Source organism: Boleophthalmus pectinirostris, unplaced genomic scaffold (assembly GCF_026225935.1).
Source record: "Boleophthalmus pectinirostris isolate CB_2022bp ecotype Guang Dong unplaced genomic scaffold, ASM2622593v1 HiC_scaffold_14, whole genome shotgun sequence".
NCBI lineage: Eukaryota > Metazoa > Chordata > Actinopteri > Gobiiformes > Gobiidae > Boleophthalmus > Boleophthalmus pectinirostris.
In genome coordinates, this window is record NW_026571047.1 from 10,858,564 (window position 1) to 10,879,352 (window position 20,789).

The 20,789-nt window shown below is 39.5% G+C and overlaps 2 protein-coding genes across 2 annotated transcripts in view; one reads left to right on the plus strand and one right to left on the minus strand.

Annotated features, from left to right (window-relative positions):
• foxj1b (forkhead box J1b) overlaps window positions 1-20,789 on the plus strand; it is a 35,376-nt gene that overhangs the window by 9,741 nt on the left and 4,846 nt on the right. The gene's annotated exons all lie outside the window — the stretch shown is intronic.
• On the minus strand, window positions 1,979-18,956 carry ubald1a (UBA-like domain containing 1a). Its single transcript, XM_020924235.2, has 3 exons — window positions 18,683-18,956; window positions 18,023-18,082; window positions 1,979-3,955 (listed from the first exon to the last, which is right to left on the minus strand). The coding sequence occupies exons 1-3, from the start codon at window positions 18,788-18,790 to the stop codon at window positions 3,641-3,643; spliced, it is 483 nt and encodes a 160-aa protein (XP_020779894.1). The 5' UTR covers window positions 18,791-18,956; the 3' UTR covers window positions 1,979-3,640.

Sequence of the window (20,789 nt, forward strand, 5' to 3'; positions counted from 1 at the left end):
TTTGACAGCTTGAAAACATTTGTGCTGAATATTTAAAAGGTGATTTTTTTTTAAATATTGAATTTTATATACACTGAAAACTTACAGTTAAAATTTCAGCAACTAAAATTCAGAATAAAAATAATTCAAACATATTTTTTCAGAGTTCAATAGCATTTAAAATTCTAAATCTGATTAAACAAATTATCTTCCATACTGTAGGGTCCACCATTTTTCTCTTTGGAGATGCTTTGAAAGTTCCACAGTATGGCCTCCAACTTGTCAATGTCCATGTGAAGGCAACAGGTGACAAGACCAGGTCAAGTTATAGGTCACATCTGTGGAGTGGCGACAGCACTCTCAGTACAGTAAGAATGCATGTTTTTGAAGGCAGTTTTGTGCAAAAACATCTGCATTTGAATGAATGCTAAATTGACAAGTTTAATGCCACACTGTGGAACATTTTACTTCATATGTACAGACGAGCATATGGTGAAGCAACCAGTCGTTATTTTGTTAGAAACCAGTGAACTGGCTGTGGCACAAAGTAAGACCAGGCATCTGACACAAAAATGCAAATGAACAGTTTGCACACACTGCGTTGTTCTGCTTTGTCTGGCTACCAAAAGTACTCAGTTTTGTTGCTTAAAAGTAAAAGGATTAAATAAAAAACGTTTAAATTACTGATTACTAAAAGCAGATATTGCAGATATTTTTATTAAAAAAAGGATGAAATAGTGATTTTGGTAAAGCATTTTTTCAATTAATTTCTTTTTTTGGGTTTTTTGTGTATTTGGTTTGCTCAAAGTTGGGATGAAAACTCAAATTAAATGTGCTAAAAAAAAAAAGAAAAGTACTTTTTACTTTTCAGTCCAGATCTAAAATGTACTGGAGTAGAAAGTACAGATACATGTTCTCAAATGTAGAAGTAAAAGTAAAAAGTATCCACTGTAAAACTGACTGTACTTTTACTTTTATACTTCGTTACCTTCCACCACTGCTGGCTACCACTGAGTAGAGTTAGTTACAGCTAGTCTTGTTCTAAACCAGTGACCTTTGTGTACCAACTTGCTGCTGGGTGTCAGAAATGAAGAGAAACAGGTGTAGTACTGAGGATGGACCATCTGGGAGGCTGTTGTGTCCACAGCAAGCACTGACCCAGAAACCAATGTCCTTGTTTAGTGTGAGGGACAGATAAACTGAAGCACGGCCGCTATGCTAACACAGGCCCGTTTACACATGCTAATCGTGTTATTGACCTGGACTGCAACTACAGACCTTTTAGTACTACTTTTTGGCAACTTTTCAATGGAGTCCTGTTATGAGGAGTTTTCCTTCATGTTTTTTGTGTGGTCTATTAAAATTCTTTTGGTCATATTCATTAACATCGTATTCTATTTACTGTATGACCCCAGCTGCTCAAATGCATCGCACCATTCTATGCCAAATATTTAGCATTCACTTGAACTAGCTTAACACTTAACAGCCTGGCAGAGGGGTCTGGGCTCTCTCCCAATGGCCAAAATGCAATCACTTTTTTTTTTTTTTTTTTTTTTTTATGAAAGAGGTTTCGTGAGGACACCGAGAACCCAGTGCTCTTCACAGTACCACCGGCGCTCCCACTGGTATGTGTGGTTGGCTTTAAGGTAGAGTTTGTGCATGTGGACAGCTGGTGTTTGTTTGTGTTTACATCAGAGAGCAGTTGATAGAGGCAGGAGATGAGATAAGGATGACCACACTCACAGTCTGAATAAGTGTGCAGTTTTGTCCTACATTTGGGCTTTGTGTGTTCTGTTGTGCTTGAGGATGAATTATAGTGTTTTAGAAAGATGTAGTTGTAAAACATGGCTTGGTTGACTGGCCGGGTGACTGTACTAAATGAGCTTGGCGGAAAGGTGGCCAAGCGTAATGCATTCATCTTCCCACTGTCATTACAGCCCTCTTATTCAGGGCTACACAAGCAGAACCAAGGCAAGCAACTATTTACACAACAAAGAAGTAGGTTGACATACAATATTTATTTAGGTTCACAAAAATGATAAGTTAATTATCAGGTAGTCCACAAATATTGTGGGAATGGTCTCATACAGTCATACAAGGGGGAAACGTATATGAGAAACCATTTAGGAACAGGCCCACCAAAAAACGCTCAGATTTAACCAAATAAAGTATGGAGCATGAAAAAGGATCTGAACTGAAACATTAGCTGAAAATAAAAATGGTCATTTATGATCATCTCCATTATTTCTATAATCACTTTATCTTAAAAAAAAGACCCTTGGCTTTAGTTAGAATATCTTTCCTCTCAAATAGTATTCAGAATGGACAGAAAGCAGGCAGACCCTGTTTGAAGTATTGCCATAAGACAGGGAGTTTCCTGCTCTGCCCCTCTGCTCTATGTGGACCAGCTCCAAACTGAAATGCAGTGAAAACCCTGTGAGGGGGTACACTTGCGTAGTAGTCTGTAGTGTGCCAAAATAACTCAATCTAAAGTCTCAACATTTAGTCTCTAATCTGAAATCTGACGGTGAGAAGCTGCTATTGCATTTCTATTGGCTTTGGGAATGAGACCCGTCTACCCTTCCCCTGAACATGTCTCCTGATCATGTATGTTTGCTACAAAAGGTTTTACACTTTTATGAACACATCATGCAAAGTGGCAATTCTGTTTACAAAGATGGAGTAGTCGTGGTTTTATATATGTAGCCATTTTAGCTGCTTTTGATTCACTCTCCCCAAAAAAGAAAATACCCCCACCCCCCTTTTCAAAACCGTCTCCCAAAATCTCTCAACAAAACAGAACAATTATCATAATAAACAATATTATATTAAACCATGATTTCTCGTTATGCTTGTAATATCCAAATCTCCAGAAAAGTATACATACAGTGGACAGCTGAAGTCAGAGTCCAGGTCTTTCAACCGTGTCAGCGCTGAAGGAAAAGCCATTGCTGCGAGGAACAGTTAGCAGAAAAACAAACTTTAAAAACATGTCCTGCATCAAACGACGGCAACGGTTGGTTTAAGAATCCCTGATTGGCTGAAAGAAGTCAGGTGACCACCAGGTGAGGTAAGAAAGTCCCACCTTGACGATGGGGATGACATGGTGTTGGTCTAAAATCTAAGTGTGACTGTGTGTCTATTAGCTGTGTTACATTGGATTACAAACTCACTACTTGCTCACATGCCGACGCTCTCTGTGATCCTCCACAACACTGCGTCCAAGTCCCTCTCCTCAGTCCTCATGCAGCACACAAACACAGACGCCAGGTCCAAGATGAAAAACTCAACAAAAAGGTGAAATTACATCTGCTGCCTCCAATGTTCTCCAACATCACAGAAAATCCTTGGGCGTGACGATTTTTTTAGATTTCTATTTTTTAGTTCAATAATATTTCTCTTATCTATGCATTTACTTAGGAAAACTAACAAAGGTTTGAGTTGCTCTTAGTACTATGTGTGTGCGTATCTTTTTTATATTTTTGTATTGACATTTGCATTGGTTTTCTCCTCCCTTCAATGTCCACAATGAGTTTTTCTTGGTTTGCGTAGTTTGTCTCTTTCCGTTGGTGTAGGAGCACCCCAACAGGATGGGGTAAAAGACTGAAGCCCCCGTCTCAACCCCCTCCCTCTATCCCCGTCCTCAGTCCCGTGCAGCGCTTCATCTCTCTGCCTCCATGGCGACGCTGGCCTTCTGCTCCTGGCCTGTGTGAGGGTTGACGGGCGTGGGCCAGGCGGGGCAGGGCTGTGTGGGGGGCTGCCCCTGAGTCCAGAGTCCCTGTGTGGGCTGTGGTGCGCTCACACTTGCAGACATGCCCCAGCCCTGAGGGACGGGCGGAGATGTGGCCATGGCAGCGGCCATACTGCTGCCTCCACTGCCGCTGTTAAAGCTCTCTGATGCCTTCAGCCGCGAGAACATGGTCAGAGCGTCCGGGAAGTTTGGGGGCGTGGCTGGTGTGTTGGCTGGAGTACACATCTGAAACAGCAAACACATGTGTCAGCGCTACACAAAAGCAAGTCACCATTTATTGTTATATGTACTATATAGTAATATGGAGTAATGTGAAATTATCTGTACAAGTTTTAATCAAAGTCTACAACTCTAATACTGCATCAAAAGGCAAATGCAATGTTTTTAGATTTTAGTCAATGTTTCCGAGAACATCCTGTTCCAAGAAAGGCAGCCGTTTCAGTTATTCATTTGAAAAGGATTAAGTGTAATATACAACTTTTTCTTGAAATTTTCAATGTTTGAATATGAAGTCCTTGAGGTAATGATGAACATTTTATTAGAACATCAAAACAATTATCACAGAGACAAGATCTGCTTGAAAACAAAATAAAATTATACTGCCATATAAATGATACACGCTGAGCCAATTTTCTTTGATTTAGTAGTTCAGCTTGTTACAAATGTGATGATATACCATATACCATATGTGTACACCATAAAGATATACCATAATTTATAACCTAAATGATGGTTTAAGTAAATGAAAATCTTGGTGTCCGTGAAGTGTCCCTGTGACATTAGAGGCTCTTGTTTACACTGGCTTCCTGGTGAGTTCGTAGAACAGGTTAAATCACTCGTTTCTCTGGGGAGGCCTCACCACACAAACAGCCACAAACACTCGCTTAGTGTTAATGCGTCCCTATGAGCTCTAACCCATCTTGACCTTGTTTTTGTTCAACCAAACAGACCTCGTGGACCTTGTGTTCGCAAAATAGTTTTCACCTTTCCCTCCTCATCCTCTTTTAGTCACTTACACCAGTGTTCTACTTCCTCTAGTACCCATGTCTGTTTGTCACCAGGAAAACAACATGTATTCCCATTGGAGAATTTACGGTAGGGACGTACTAAAAATAAAAGCGACTGGCACGCAGCTAAATGACGAAACAGCACTGAATCAGTTTTGAAGTTTAGACTACTGAACAATGTCAAAATTTCTGCAGGCTACAATTGTTTATATCAAGGGGAATTTTCTCCAAGTAGGAGGCAGTCAGTGTGAATGCTACAGTCTTGCACAAGCGCCAGATGAATGCGTGGAAACCGATTCGTCCTTCTTTGACCCGGAGTTGACCCCTTGGCGTTAAGATGAAGCTGGTTCCTTTAGGGTGTAACCAGACCAGTGTGCCCCCTAAAAAGTGCTGTTTGAAGGGTTCGGAGAGTGCCAGGAGCCTCTTGGTGTTGTGAAAGGTGAGCGCGCGGAGACAGGAAGTGCTGGCTCATGTCTTTGTGGCAGCTTCCTGTGGTAAACTGACACCCTGGAAAAGTTGGCGTGACCGCAATGATCCTTCCTGAGCGGGACGGACCTGGCAGTGCCCGCGGCGAGATTTATACTAGCTTGGATTAGACAGGTGGGTAGCAAGCTAGCGACGATCAATGCCACCTACCTTCACTTTGACCTTTGAATCCACTGTTTATAAAGACTGATTAAGTGCTGACAAGACGAGGTCAGGCTACCCTCAAAAAGATTAAGACTTCAACGTGTGGGGGAATAAACTAATCAACTCAAAATAAACAAAGGCTCGAAGCTCAAAGACAAAGTATCCTCTTTTAGATTTCATGTTTAGACTGTATTCATAGTGTACACTCGGCTTGTGCCAATGTAGCTAGCACTTTTAACCTAGTGAGTTAAAGTTTAAGGTTTTCTACCATAATGTTTGAAATTGCAACTTTTCAATAATTGACCATACTGTCCTAAGTCTTGCACAATACTGACACGCAAGACAGAAGGTTTTGCAATTGCTTATATGAAATATTTATGCCATAAGCTGCAACACAATTGAAGAACAGCCAAATATTACATAAACAGTGGAAAAATCTACATCGAAGTATTTCCTGGTAAATTTAGTCATAATAGTCAAAATTTTTTCTTCCAAAAGATACACTGAAAATCCGGTCATTTCCCATTTGCAATCTTCAGCAAATGTCCAGTGTTTCAGTACAAAAATACAATGGAAGATAATTTGTTTCATTAGATTTAGAATTTTAAATGCCATTGAATATCTCATTTTGAATTTTTTAACTCTGAAAAAATGTTATGTTAAATGAATAATTTTTATTTTGAATTTTAGTTGAGAGACTTTAAATGTGCATTTCCAAAGTGTTTAAAAGTCAAAATAAAAATGTCACCTTTTAAATATTCAGCACAAATATTTTCAAGCCGTCAAATTCAACAGTCAAAATTCAGTGTAAAATTCGCTGTGAAAATTTTAACAGGAATGATCCATTAGTAACAAGCAGAAATGGTGCAGCGAAGCAATCTGATTGGTCAGAATTGGCCTCATCAAAACCTCTCTTTGATTTCTTACGTGTAAATCCCACCCACAGATGAGAATAGCCAATAAGAAACAGCCTCAGTCCATCTTTTTCAAATTTAAAAAATCAAAATGAGTAATTCAGCAGTATTTAAAATTCAAAATCTGATGGAACAAATTATCTTTCATAAATACTGTAGGTCTTTAGTCGTTTAGTTGATCAATTGGTGGATAGTGTCTTAATGGACCAAAATTTGTCAACTTATCATGCTATTTAGATTGTAAGAGTTTATATGAGACAAGAGCAGAAGGAAGTGAGTGAGGCATCTGTATTTTTTTGGTATTTCTATGTAAAAAGGCAGATTAAACTCATGATTCAAATGAAATTATATAAATACATGGTTTCCTAGTACTTCTTTCCGCATAAATAGTTGTTTATGCATAAACTCCCGTGCAAGTGTAGTCTTGTGAGTGATACACAGATGTGGGTAATAGTTTAGAAAGTTTTGCTATGCTCCCTTTTAGTCGACTAATCGATCAGTAAGACATGTCTTTTGCAGACCAAGAATATCTTTAGTCGACTACAGCCCTCCTCTATTGGAACGCTTGCTACTGTAAAACTATTCTACCACACCACATGGACGTGAGCGTTTGGCCAGACAGTATCGACCCACAGCGATCACGAGCTAACATCCAAGACACATTTCCACCAGGCACTTCGTCACTGATAAAAACCTCCAGCTGAGCTCTGTCGGCTGCAGCGGTCTCCATAGGAAACATTATTGCAGGCTGTACAGAGCTTTCCTTGTGGGATCTGAACGCGTCCTACGCACAAACATCCAGCCATTTAGAAGAGCCACTGTTTATTTACTGTATGTGGAAAGTATATGGCGGTACACAAGCAAAACCTCACAGGCAGATTAAAAGGTGGTATACTGGAGAAGCAGGTTACTGTGTGTTCTACCTTCAGCGTATTAAGAGGCCAAGTAGCAGATTAACTCACTGAACTAAATCAAGGACAGGAGGGTGACACCACACGGGAGCTGCCACGACCAAAGACTATAGACCCGGGTTCAAATCCAACAATGGTTAATGGTTTATTTGGAGTTAAATAATGACTTGACTTGTAAAAACATACATCGTTTACGCTAAGCTCAAGTTGAGTGAGAAAGCATAACAGTGGATAATGATTAGAGAAACAACTATGAGGATTGCGGTATACATTTTTGAGTTTTTAGTATGCCTTAGTTCACAAAGGCATTTCATACTGGTTCAAGCTATTCTACTATTTTAATCATTCTATTTTTAGCCCTAAAAGATAATACAATACTACTATAAAAGGACTAGATGTAGCAACTTGTGCCCACTGTGTTAGAGCAAGATACTCTACACACCAACATGTCCAGTGATTTGCAATATTGACAGACAAAGGCAATATGAGAACAATAACCCGACATGCTAGACTTTCATTCTAAAGAGGAGAAACATATGTAGCAATAGCAAGATAAGCTCTGTTTATGTTGAATGGGAACAAATACTGTTCAACAAAGAAACTATAAGGGTTGGTAAATCATAAACCAGGCATTAATGAAAGATTGAACCCATGTGTCAATCACTGATGGACAAAATGCATTTACAGCCGTTTTTTTATTATTAACAGTTGTGTTTTCTAGGAACAGAGGCTCATTTTACATGAGAATGGGTAATGACCCTAACCCTAACAATTCAAGAGAAACCTGACCTACCCTATGAGTGGCATATTGTTATTTGAGAAGAATGTGCAAGTCAACAGATAGTAGGTTGTTACCTAGTTACGACTTAGCAAGCTGTGTTTTGTCTGGCTTTCAATAAAACAACCGAGCTAGCCCCTATCAAAACTGCAGGTATCCAGTCCTCTGTATGTTGCTGATGTTGAGACAGTAACAGCGGTTATTATTGTATCAAATGACAGAGCACTGCAGCAAGAAAAGTATACACACAGCGCTTTAAAGCAGGGAGGTCTAGTCAGTCACTTTGGTGCACCATTTGTTCTGAATACACAGATGGAGAGATGCAGACCGGGAGAGTTTGTGTTCAAAACAAGAGTCGGCAGAGAGGTGTTGCCATGGGGATGGTTGTTACGAAGAAGATCTCCTAGTGTTGACGGGACGGTGCTGTGGTTTGCTGTCCATAATCTCTTGCAGTTCAGTGTGCAGAGGAAACCAATCCAAACAGGCCTGAGCCAAGCTAAAACACAGGGTGCTTGTGAAGATATAAAATGCAATTCATTAATACAGCACAGGATCGTCAAACCTCAGAGAATTTTATGTTAAATTTTTGAGATTTCAAGATGCTAAATACTAAACTAGAGTATTCTGACAATAAAAAAATCATGCTGTTTATTGTCACTCTATGGGGTTATTCCACAGTTAATATCTTATAGTTCTATATAGTTTCAGCATTTTGAAATCTATGGACATTTTGTACGCTGGTACACAAACATGGAGGCTTTTCCAATAACTGTATTGACATTCAATCTCAAGTGCTACACTGACATCTTTGGAAAAAACATTTTCACATCCACTAAGCCCCGTTGCACTGTTGGGACAGTTTCAGTTAAATCTATCACTTGAGTGTCCAAATTACAACACAAAATGTACATACATCATTAGAGATCTAATTGGAGGTGTCAGTTTAGACAGGAGGCCATCTATACATGTGCAACTTGTTTCATAACACAGTCGTCTGACATACAAAGTGGAGTTTAAAAGAGCAGTCTATACGTAAAGAGTCCAGTTACTGCTCCTGACCCTGTGAGACCTCTGTAGTTTTTGTGAACTTGTTCCAGTTACCACAACACACTCACATTCTTAGGTGTAATGGATATGCGATGTCTGCAGCAGCTGCCGGTGGAATTTTAAGCCAAATCTTGAAATGTAATCGCTTGGTTTCCGCAAACATCACTTACAGGCCAAGAGATGTCATTGTTAAGAACAGAAGGTAAACTATTCAAGCCTAGGCCAAATATGGCTCAATGTTTAGCTGTTCTTTGTTATACAGAACGGGAACTACATTGATTATTCAAGAGTGCCAATCTAAATTGAATGTAGCTGCTCAAAATGTTGCTTCTCTGATTGGTTGAATTTCTAATTGCGCCATTCCAAAACCAAAAGCCATGTATTGGTTGGCAATGCTACCTTAATCTTGGTTTGTCTGTGTAATTGCTTATGGAGGTTGCTTAATTTATTCCATCTTGGAAATCCACATCAAAACCGCAGACAAAACTCAAGCCTGGCATGGAATGGATAGTTAATCAAAAGAACTTTTATGACAAGACACATACATGTAAACAAAGAACATTTTTGTATTTAGTGTTGAGTAAATCTTGTCATCAGCTGCTACCCATAGACTTAAGCCTAAAAGCAGCACTGTGTCTCTAGCAGAAAGCACTCTCTGTGAATGTCTTATAAACTGAAACCAAAAGATTGTTGAAAACTGCAGTGTTCATGTTTGGCAGAAAGTAATCTTCTCCATCCTCTTTCACCCCTCTCTCTCCGGCCTGTGCGAAGGTGTGACTCTTCACACACTGTACTGTCACAATATCAAAGTACATGCACGCAGACATCTCTGTTATATAGTTTATTAGTATAGTTATCAAAATATGCTTGAGCAATTAAAAGTGAAATTTCAAATCTTAACATTTGATCCATGCTAGGTCAAAAAATTTGATCAAAATAATGCTCAACTAACAGTAAATTGTTCGGATAATACTTTTGAGTCCAGAATTGTATTACCAGTTTCGATTACACACAGAATACAAAAATTACACAAACAAAATTTTATAAAAAGCAAAAAGCTATAGCAAATTGTTTAACCTGGGCATATTAGATTTATGAATGAGCTAAGGTTGCTATGATGTAGTAGAGCTAAACCCTAAACTCTTAAAAGTTAAATGCTTTCATGCATTAGAGAGCCTTGGCAGATACCGCTCTCTCTATTTTGTCTCGTCTGTTTTGATAGTATTATCATACCAGCAATTCTTTAGTGCCAACATGGGGCAACTGAGGATGGCCCGCTGACGTCACGCAATGTCTAAATAACAACTCTTAACCCTGGGAACTCTACAGCAACTTGAACAAAACATGATAAGACTCACCTAGTGTTTACATTGCATGAATGAGAGAGATAACAGACAAGTTCTACATGTAAAGCTCACATTGCAAGAACTAGGATGTTGTGACTCTGCTGAGCTAACCACAATAAATAGGCGGTTGGTTTTGGTCGGAAATAATGCTTGTGAAACAGAAGAGTGAAGGAAGCAGATGATAAAATGGAGATGATAGTGAAGTTGACTTCACTTAAAGAGGAACTAGAAGAGATGCAGTTATGACGGCTGTTTGCTACATTAGCAGCATGTGACGTGGCCTCTCTGATAAATATTTAAAAAGGGAGTGTTCGTAAAGGCCTGTTTGTAGCCTAGCACTACTGTCTGTTTTGGAGCAGAATCACATGAAGCCTACCAACAGCAGATAATGGGTATTTAATAACGCTGCCAAAGTCACAACATGCATCTCCATTTGTCTAATGCTACACGATATTGAGCTTCTCTGTGGCCTCTTATTAAAGGCTTAGAGAGCGGGATGGTTGGAGCGTTTGTGCCAATCCTGCTCTGGCCATGTTCAAAATAATTTGCTTCTAAAGTTAACCCGTAAATGTTGTGGAGGTTTGTTAGAAATGTATACCAGCTAGCAAGTATTCAATCCATTTTTTCTTTTTTATTTTACTCAAACCATCAAAATCACATTCCATTCAACACTCAAATCTTCGTTTTTAAATGGAATAAAATTATACAAATTTTACTCAGTGGTTCACTGCCAAGCACTAGCTTAAGGTATTCTTGAAAGTGCACTATATCTGTCACGATTTACACTGCTAATTGAAGACGAGGCTAATAGTTGGCAGCTGTTCCTGTAGGTTCATTACTTTAAGATGATGCCAAATGCTGCTGTTCAAAATTCATAAGCCATATTGACGCAACAATTAAGGTAAAGTTGCAACCAACCACTGAGTAGAAATAGAAACTTTTAAGAGTGGGTATTACACTTCTATGGTTTATTCACTGCTAACACATAACATATTTAGATCACCATTGACCTTTTATTCTTTTGAAAATGCTATATTCACTGAAAACAACGTACTAAAATTTTAAAGTTTTTTAGTAAATTTTGTTTCCTCCAGAACACTATCACAACACAATCAGCATGCATCCTACTACTGAAACTACTGCACATCGCATCAGGTTTGTAAAGTTGTGTCTTATTTATATCATGCTTTTGTATATTTATGGAAAATTGCCATGTGGGAGCATGGGTGAGAGATCAAGCATGCATGTCTTCCACGTTATAACATGGTAAAGAGCTCCAAAAAGTAAATTTTTCACAATACCCTCTTTAAAAGTTTTGTCCCTGTTCCTTCCAATAGTGTGCTTTAAAGTGCAGACAGTTGAGATTGTACTTTTATTTAGCCCTGCAGGGGAGGTATAGGTGGAGACTTTGCAACACGCCAAATTGCATGAAATTGTTCCCATCCACACTCCAGAGTTTGTGCTCAGACCAAAGCACTGACATGAGGGGGACAGGTGTGGCTAAACGTTTGAGCCAACTTAAAGTGTCCGACCTAAGCCATGACCCCGGCGCTACTTTCAGCTCATAGGCCTGCGCTCTGGAAGTCGCCACATGGCTGATCATTAGCTCTATCACTTTGTTTTGTCCTTGTACAGTAACGGACGGACAAATGCATAGAAGAATCGTGTGGAACTTTCTGGGCTTAAAAGCAGTTGGCAGTAGAAATGCTAACAGCTAACAATAGTTGTACAGTCAGTGGCCTACTCCAATCTAGAAAGCTGGAGTAGGAGTTTGGCCCAGTGACTAAACAGGCTGGCAACAGAAACTGCTAGGTCAAAGGTTGAGGAGGGAACAAAACATTGCTGCGTTGTTTGCCTTTCTCAACATTTTGCAATATACCAAAACAAATGTACCCATAATCAGTGGGAAAAAAGTATTTGTTTTAGCAGTGATAGTTTCCTCCAATATTATGAGTTATGAGCAGGTCATAAAGAGTCCCACTTGTTGTACATATTAGTCAGTAAATGATAAACATGAATTGAACTTGAACTGACATTTGAACCATCTGCTGTTTGTTTAGTACTTTAAGTAGTCTGACAAATAAAAACAAAAAGTAACACAATATTTTGTCTCTTAAAAACTATTTTGTAGGGCTGCACAATATGAGAAAGATGCAATTTTAGATAACCATGTTTTGTATTTTGATAGTGATATTTTAATATACTTTCTGGCACACCCTGGGTCAAAATAAAAACTAAAGTCTAATCTGGAATCTGCCATTTTGTCCATTTTACATTCCAAAAACAGTACATTTCTGTAAAATATAGAACTTTGTGTGTTGCAATATATACATTTTTTGATTATTCTGCCAATATTGCAATGTCTATATTTTCACGATATAAAGAAAATGCTAACAAAAATATGAATAGTTCCAGCTATAGTGCTTACTGGTTTTACAGCATAGATATTTTTACTCAGTTATTCCGTAGGTTAACTGTACTGCGCACATAAAAGCAGGAAAGAGAATGCGTGGGTCAGGGTCCACTTGTGTAAAAGGCAGTAAAAAAGAGGCTGGGGAAGGTGACAGCACAGGAATAGCAGAGGTCCAGCACAGCGCAGTCAGCTGACCAGCTCTGTGAAAACAGGCCAGCACTCAGACAATGCCTCCATCAAGTCTTTATGCAACAAGATTCCCATGTGCCCTATATGTGTTCCCAGTCGCAGGCCTATAACCCTGTGCGTCTGGGTGGACTCTGTGTGAGACTCAAATGCTAAGGTCTGCTCTTGAACACATCTGGTCCCAGCTGCGATCCCACATGGATACCTCCTGAGTCTCGAAAGCCAAAGTTGTGTATATGACTACACGCCTTACAGTGTGGTTAAAGTTCTGGGAAGGTTCAGTCCTGGAAACATGCAGGGCAACATGCTGGAACAGGCAGTGTAAGGGCCAACCCTCTTCAGATGTAAAAATGTGCTCTGCATGACTGTCACTTACTGCTTTTATTGCTCAACTGTTCCACCTTTCTGGTCTACATTACACTGTCAAAGTTTTATTGTTCATTGGGTTCCAACACTTGAAAATGTCTTGACAAGTGAAAGCAAGTAATTGTTAAGCATGGATCTCACTGCTAAGACCTAGTTTAAATAGCACTTGCTATTCGTATAGTCCGAAGAACAGAGCTTCAGTGCCAGTCTACTTAAGCTATCAAATATGCTACCCTCAAGCTACTAAAATGGACAAGCTGCTCTAGACTCAACAGCTTTAAGTTTGGAAAGACAACAGTGCCTTAATGGTCTTCAAATGTATTTAAAACAAAACAAGTAATTGCCCTATTCTAAAGCAAATGCCACAGTACATACAATTGATGTTTGGATGTGTTTTTGATAAAATGCTTCTGACAAATAGATGAAGATTGGAGCATGATGTTGCAACAACTGAGCAGGCCTTGGCTCTTCAGCTCAAAACGTCAAAGACCAAAACAAACATACAGCAAAATTTTTTTGTACCAACTTTATTTATCAACTAAAGTTACTCACATAATATAATCTGTTGTATCTCTATCTCTATCTTTTATGAGTGAAAAAAATTTTATTAAAACAAACTGTTGGATTGGTCAACCCTAAACCCAGACTGGGTGCAAAGTTCCAGTGGATGAACACTATCTTGACTCAGTGCAGCCGGATTACAACACGCAGCAGAACAGCTGAACAATGGGACAAACGCGAGTGGATTTGAGCTGGGTCTGGACTTAATGAACTCATGGAAGTCATTCCTACCACGGCATAGAGAACACCTTGTTTCTGTTGTAACAGACTCACAAAGACACTCTGTTAGTTCTGTTATTGTACCTTCTATCCAAATACTTGCCATTGCCCTGCTATTAGCTCGATTTAGCCATACATCCTGTCTCACATCTTCACCAGAACAAGCATATAGTTTTAAAATCTTCCTTTTCTCTTCATGATAAAAGACCCAGAAGCGTATGATGATTTATGAGGCTAATTATACCTCTTGCTCTTCTACACAGGGCCCTCCGTGCTTCAAATCTGTAACAAGCTTAAGAGAAAAGACTGGATTTAGACCCCGCCTGGACGCCCAAGTTGACTGTTTGTAGTTACCAGAAACGTTAACAACCTCACGCCCACTTTTATCACTGCAACACCTCCTAGCAACTTCAAAAACTGAGATCAGTTTGTACAGGTTGGCTCCACAGGCCCCTGTAGGAAACTATGAAAGTCCTTAAAAATGACTCAAAGTAAATTTTTTCTAGAAGGGTTTATTTTTGTTAGCCTGACCTACAAAAGGGATTGCAGTTTTGCCGTATGAAGACTTAACTACTGGCAAAAATGACACACATAAAGCAGCCGCATGGCCGTTGGATTCTTCGGCTTAGTCAGATGATGGGAGGGACGTGGAGAGGGGAGGGGGCAGTGTGGGAGTGTCACATGTTCCCAGACAGCGGTGGAAGTCGTCCAGCTGAGCTACTTCCTGGTGTGTGTGGTCACATGAGGATTCATTCATTTTATTGTGGCACGTCGTGTACCACATGGAGGAATCATGGAAACACTGACATTTTTGTGTTTAAACATAATGCACGCAGCCATGTTCCATCCAGCTGATTCAGAAACAGTTGTACTGACAGCGTGGACTCTTCTATGCTCTAAAAAGTTACATAACCCCTGCTTTAAGTCCATAAAATGTATCACAAACATATTGTATGGGCCTAGTCTGGGGACTATAAATCCTAGTATTGTTTAATTTAACACTTTTTGGTATGTCCATCAGCAAAGGAAACATCAGTGTGCATAGTTTTCAAAAGAAACACAAAATCACAATATCATATTCTTTGATTTCTATAACTACTGTATAACTTCATTTGTTAAATTTTGAGCTACCCCTTGGTTTATGTAATGAAGGCAATTTCAAAACCAAAATGGAGAATTTGATACAGCAAAATTCCAAAGAGATATTTCATCATGTTTTAAGATGTAGTCTGATCAGTGTAAGCAATTTATCAACATGTTAGTGTTTGTAATATGAATCACATGAATGACACAGCCCAGATATTGAGTTTCTTTACTGGCAAGGCACGCTTACGTATGAATGAAGCAGAATGTGTTTAATTTTTGATAAGAGATTAAGCTTCAGGGAGACGGACAACAACATCTAGCATTCCAGGATGGTGATGATGAATTGTACTTTTTCTGGTGGATCAGGACCCCCAAACAAGCTGATAAAAGAAGTAGGATTTGATGAAGTAAGCTCCCAAGAGTGGTTTTGTATAATTCTGGGACATAGTGCGTATTGTATACAGAAGAGGACTCAAGGGAATTAAGAGGACAGAGATGGCAGTTCTTCAGTCCTAGGCCTGAGCAGTGAAAGGGTCCATTTTGGGATGTGTGAGTGCAGCATCCTGTCGGAATGCGTTTGTGGTTGCTGTGTTTGTATGAGCAGGGTGTGTATGAAAGCAGGGAGGGGGAGTGCGCTGGACAGACGTTTAGAGCCTGCATCATAAAACAAAATGATATGGGCTTTGATGGCCACGGCTGGAAGCGCAGAGATAAATAAACAAGCTGCTCATAAAAAGTTCACATCCGGCAGTAGAGATACATGTGACAACATACAGTTTAATATGAACAAAGAGTTCTTTACTTCATCTATCCACACACTGTCTAATAGACCAGAGTAATACGAGACATTAAGATTAATCCTTTCCACTTTCAGAATTAGACAAGTCTGAATTGGTTAGCGGGTTTTCTTAATAAAGTTTTAACAATATACTGTACATGTTATACAACTAAGCACAGTTTACATCAAAACGTTAGCACCAGCAATAACTAAATTAAGCACTAAGCAATTATTTTCAACTAATTTAGTAATCGAATTGTGATCTGGAGTCTACACTGACTCCAAAACATGCCATGTGTGATGGCAAGAGATTTTATGGCACAGGTAAACAAAAAAATTACTGAAAATAATAATTTTGTGTTTTGGATGAAAAAACATTTTTGTCTACTCGACAAAATACTCGATCAAGATGTCCTCGAAGGCATTAGTTTAACTCTATCTGCATGAAAATAAATCTCATTCACAGACCTACAACAAATTAATCAAAACAAAAACCGGTATATGAATGAAATATTAAATAGTAAAAAAAAAAAACATTATTGTGAGCTCTACATCACTTATGATTTCTCAAGATGCATTTTGTTTGCACGATGGATTCTGAATCTGACAAATTGCAAGAAATATACCACATTCAGCCTCATTTATGGTGTGCACCAGGCCTCTACGGTAACAATAGCATAAAGCAGCTCACTGCTCACACAGTCCATAAACCGAGTGACCTACATGTACATGATGTCCTAACCTGCTGTGCTGCCGAGTGTTACACGTCTGTGGATAGAGCTGGGGCCATTAGGGCTGAGGGCAGGCGAACAATCAAAGAAGCAATCTACAACACAAACTGAGCTCATGTGTAATAAACAATTAAACTACAGCAACAAAAGAAGGTGCTCATTTTGTTTCCAGTGGAGTGAAAGAAGCGATGACAGAGGATTAGAATGGTAGACATAATGCTCTTTTATTGTGACTAGCAGTGACAAAATGTGCAAATAACAAACTTTCAGCGACGTGGCTGATAAAAGATGGTGACTTTAATTATGCTATGTCGACTCTGTGTTTTCTTCTAATGTACTTACTTGTTCCCTAAATTAAAAGTGAAGTGAATAAAAGTGTTTCCTGATCTAAAGACAAGGAACCTCTGGACTACGACTTTCATTTTATATTAAAGGTGCTGCAGACTGCTCGACAATATTATAATTATGATGGTAGGAAATACATACGCACATGCGCACACGCACATGCGCACACACACACACACACACTATGCACTAAAATTCTAATAAATATATTCTGAAAAGCACTAATGAATGTTTGATTTTGATAATGAATGAAAACCACACTCAGAGACTAAAGAAGGAAGGCTGAAAAACTGATTTGGTCAAAGCTGCGTACATCCTTGTCAGGCTTTAGCAGAGGGCAGCTGTGCAGTACTGCGTGCATATACAGCTGCAGACAAAGGCTTGTGTGCTGCTGATACAAACACTGACAGTGTTTCGTAATGTTAAAGCCGTAGCTGTGCTCATGTGTCCGTGTGGGGAATATCCTACAGCTTTTACAGCTTGTCCATCTCCAATATGTCGAGATGAGGAGAATGCAAGGCACAAATGCAACTGCTACAATGGGAAATTTATGAGGGGCAGCTGTCCACTTTCTTAAATTACTATTATTCCTTGAAGAATAGAAACCTAACGTGCATGTCTCAATTGACATTTCAGTGCAAATATGGCATCAGATGAGTTTTTTTATGGTGTGTAGAATATTTCTTGTTCTTGTAGCGCACACCACTCCACACTCACGCTCTGTTTTCAAAGAGGCTGCAGCTACATGCCTGCCCCTGTGTTTATTTCTGGAAGCACACAACATGGCCGACATGTGCTTTGTTATTGTTAGTACAACATCAAATCTAATGCCTTTTAATAAACAATTTACACTTTGTTTTGTATCAAAATACACAAATAACTACTGTACAAACATTATGTAAGCCCATAGTATGGACATACTGTAATAAACAAAACAATACCTCAATGTAAATTATCTGCACTTCTGCACTCACCATTTGATGATGATGGCCATATGGAATATTTGTTTCTTGAAAAAAGGTACTGAGGGCAGTCTAGAATGAAACAAAAGAAAACGACAATTTATTTCACATTGGACTATAAATATGAAGCTAAAAGCTAGCACTCTCTTTGTGTTATCAAACGTATATTTTAGGGTGTCAGTGACATTAAAAGGGTAATACAATAGATTGACAACAACGCTAATATCTAGCTTGCAACAGACGGAACAATAAAGCAAACTAGTCTTTTGTGAGAGTCGATAAAGCGGCGGTCATCTCCATTGCGTAATAGCACGCGTTGGCCTCGCCTGTACACTGCTGTCATGTCTCGGATTATAGTATTTAGTCTAGAGTAAATCTAATTGGGTGTGCTATCGGTATCGTGGCGTCATGTGTCCTTTGTAAAATGCTGTACATCATAAAAAGCGATGTGAAATACGTTTGGATTCTGCGTAAAAGTGAGAGTCCGCGGGCAACTTAAATGAACATGTAGAACTATTACTAAAGCTGTATTGTGTTGTAAACCATCTAAACCTATGAGGCGGATAAGTAGCTTCGGTCAAAGCTTCTAATCTCCCAAATATAAACAATAGCAATACGGCTAACATTAGCATGCCGATTCAAAGCCTGGCCGCTTGGTCTCTTTCTTTTTACCTCAAACTGCCAATGTGCCGCTTGCAAAAGCTGCTTCGCTTGGTCTGCCGCACAACCCGCCGTCAGGACAAACTGGTTAATCATGACTTGATGTTTAAGTTCATCCATTTTCGACGCTCTCCTTGTCCTACAGGCGGCGGCTGGCTCTCAAGCAGACTTTCGACCCCTTTTCCTCTTTTCTTCTCTCTAGTTGTATTCCTTTTCGCTGCTCAGTCGTCCACCATTACAGCCGGTCGAGCAAACACAAATATTTACTGTAGGAGCGGTAGTGGAAGGAACAGACGCTGATTGACAGAAGAATCCAGCCAATCAGAGGAAAGCCATGTTGGTGGGACTTGTATGCCGCGAGCTAAGGGTCTCCGGTTGGGGAAGCTTTAGTAAGCTCAAGTGCTCGTATTCAACCCCCCAAACATCTGTGTGAAAAAACAGTTTGACTTGTTTGAGTGCATTTTGTAATGTTAGTTCATTTAAAGCGTTTATATCCCGCTAAACCAAACCTTTGTAGTCGATGTGTCTCAAAGAGGGTTTGTTTTGGACTACAACTCCCATGCGCGCACGCTTTGTTTGTAGAGCACGGAGGGCAGACTTTTGTGAATGACGGCAGCTCTCCACCAATTCCCATGCGCGCTGTGTCACTCTGTTGCCAAATATGGTAAACAAATCCAGCATCGCCAATTACATCGCTCAGAGTTAAATCAGGGACAGAGGTACGTTCATAAGCGTCAGGTCTTCTGTTTTAAAGATATATTTAGTCGAAATATATGTACGGTCACTAGAGCAGTAGAGCACATTGAAGCGGAGAGAAATACGCTCTTGCAGTGCCAGTGATCTGTGCAGAATAAGATGGCAATCGTAAGCTTCATTATTCAACCACTGGATAATTTGGCTTTAATAAAAGCTTGTAGCAGTAATTGTTCACCATTTTTGGCTCACACCTATAACACGCTTAATTAATTTTTAAATATCGACATAATAACAATTCAACGCACTCATTATTATTAGTCCTATTGCATATATTGGCCAAGGACCCTGCTCCGTGCATCTTCTAGTTGCTACTTAGGCAAAGACGTTCAGGCAAAACAGCATCCTGATATAAACACAGCGGTGGATTGTGGGTAACTGTACAGTGTAAACATAATTTTATCAATGACACGTTTCTGGATGTGGAGAAGAAATAGTGGAATATAACGTGCAAAGAGAGACACCTGCTGGAGAAAAGCATACATTGCAAAAATAACAGCCTGTTGACACAAAAAGAAACAAGGAACATCTGATCTATCAGTTTATTGATTGAAAGACTGTTCATGAATAAAAGCATGCGCCTTGATGCCATGAAAATAACAACTGGTAAGATTCAAAAAGACCTCAGATACAGTTAAAACTGTAAAACTGTATCTCAGGTCTCAGGTAGACCACCTGAAGAAATCACACAGAGACACACATGAGTTGTGTTTCTGAAGTACTTGTTGGTCAGGCACACCAGTGGCCATTTTGCATTTTTTCTTTCTTCTTCTTCTTCTTCTTCTTCTTCTTCTTCTTTTTTTTTAACAGTTCTATCCAGCTCTAATGACTGTTAATCTGGAACCTCCTCCAATACTGTTCTAACAAAGCAGCAGTGTTGGGAAGTAACTATGTACCAAAAGTACAAATTCAGAATAGCAACTGTATTCCAGTACATGGTGGATCATTATTATTATTAAAATCAAAGGAATATATATTCCAGTATTTCAATGTGCATGGTGTCACTGTGGCTGAGTTGCTAGCACTCATGCTTCACAGCAAGAAACTACCATGTTCAATCCCAGGGTCATTTGGGCCTTTCTGTGTGGAGTTTGCATGTTTCTCCCCTGGGTGGGTTTCCCCCAGGCACTCCTGTTTCCCCCATCAACCCAAAACATACACCATGGGAAAATCCTCCAGTTAAGGTAGTCTTGGCCGTGACTAGCAACAAGATCGTGGGGATGTGTTTCCAAGCACTTCACTGTAGAGCGCACTGCTCCTGAGGAGATGCTGTAGGGGCATTGAAGGACTAGCCAAATGCAGAGGACACATTTTCCCACAAAGTGTACATTAACATTGAACCACTGCTCTTGAGATGAATGCATGT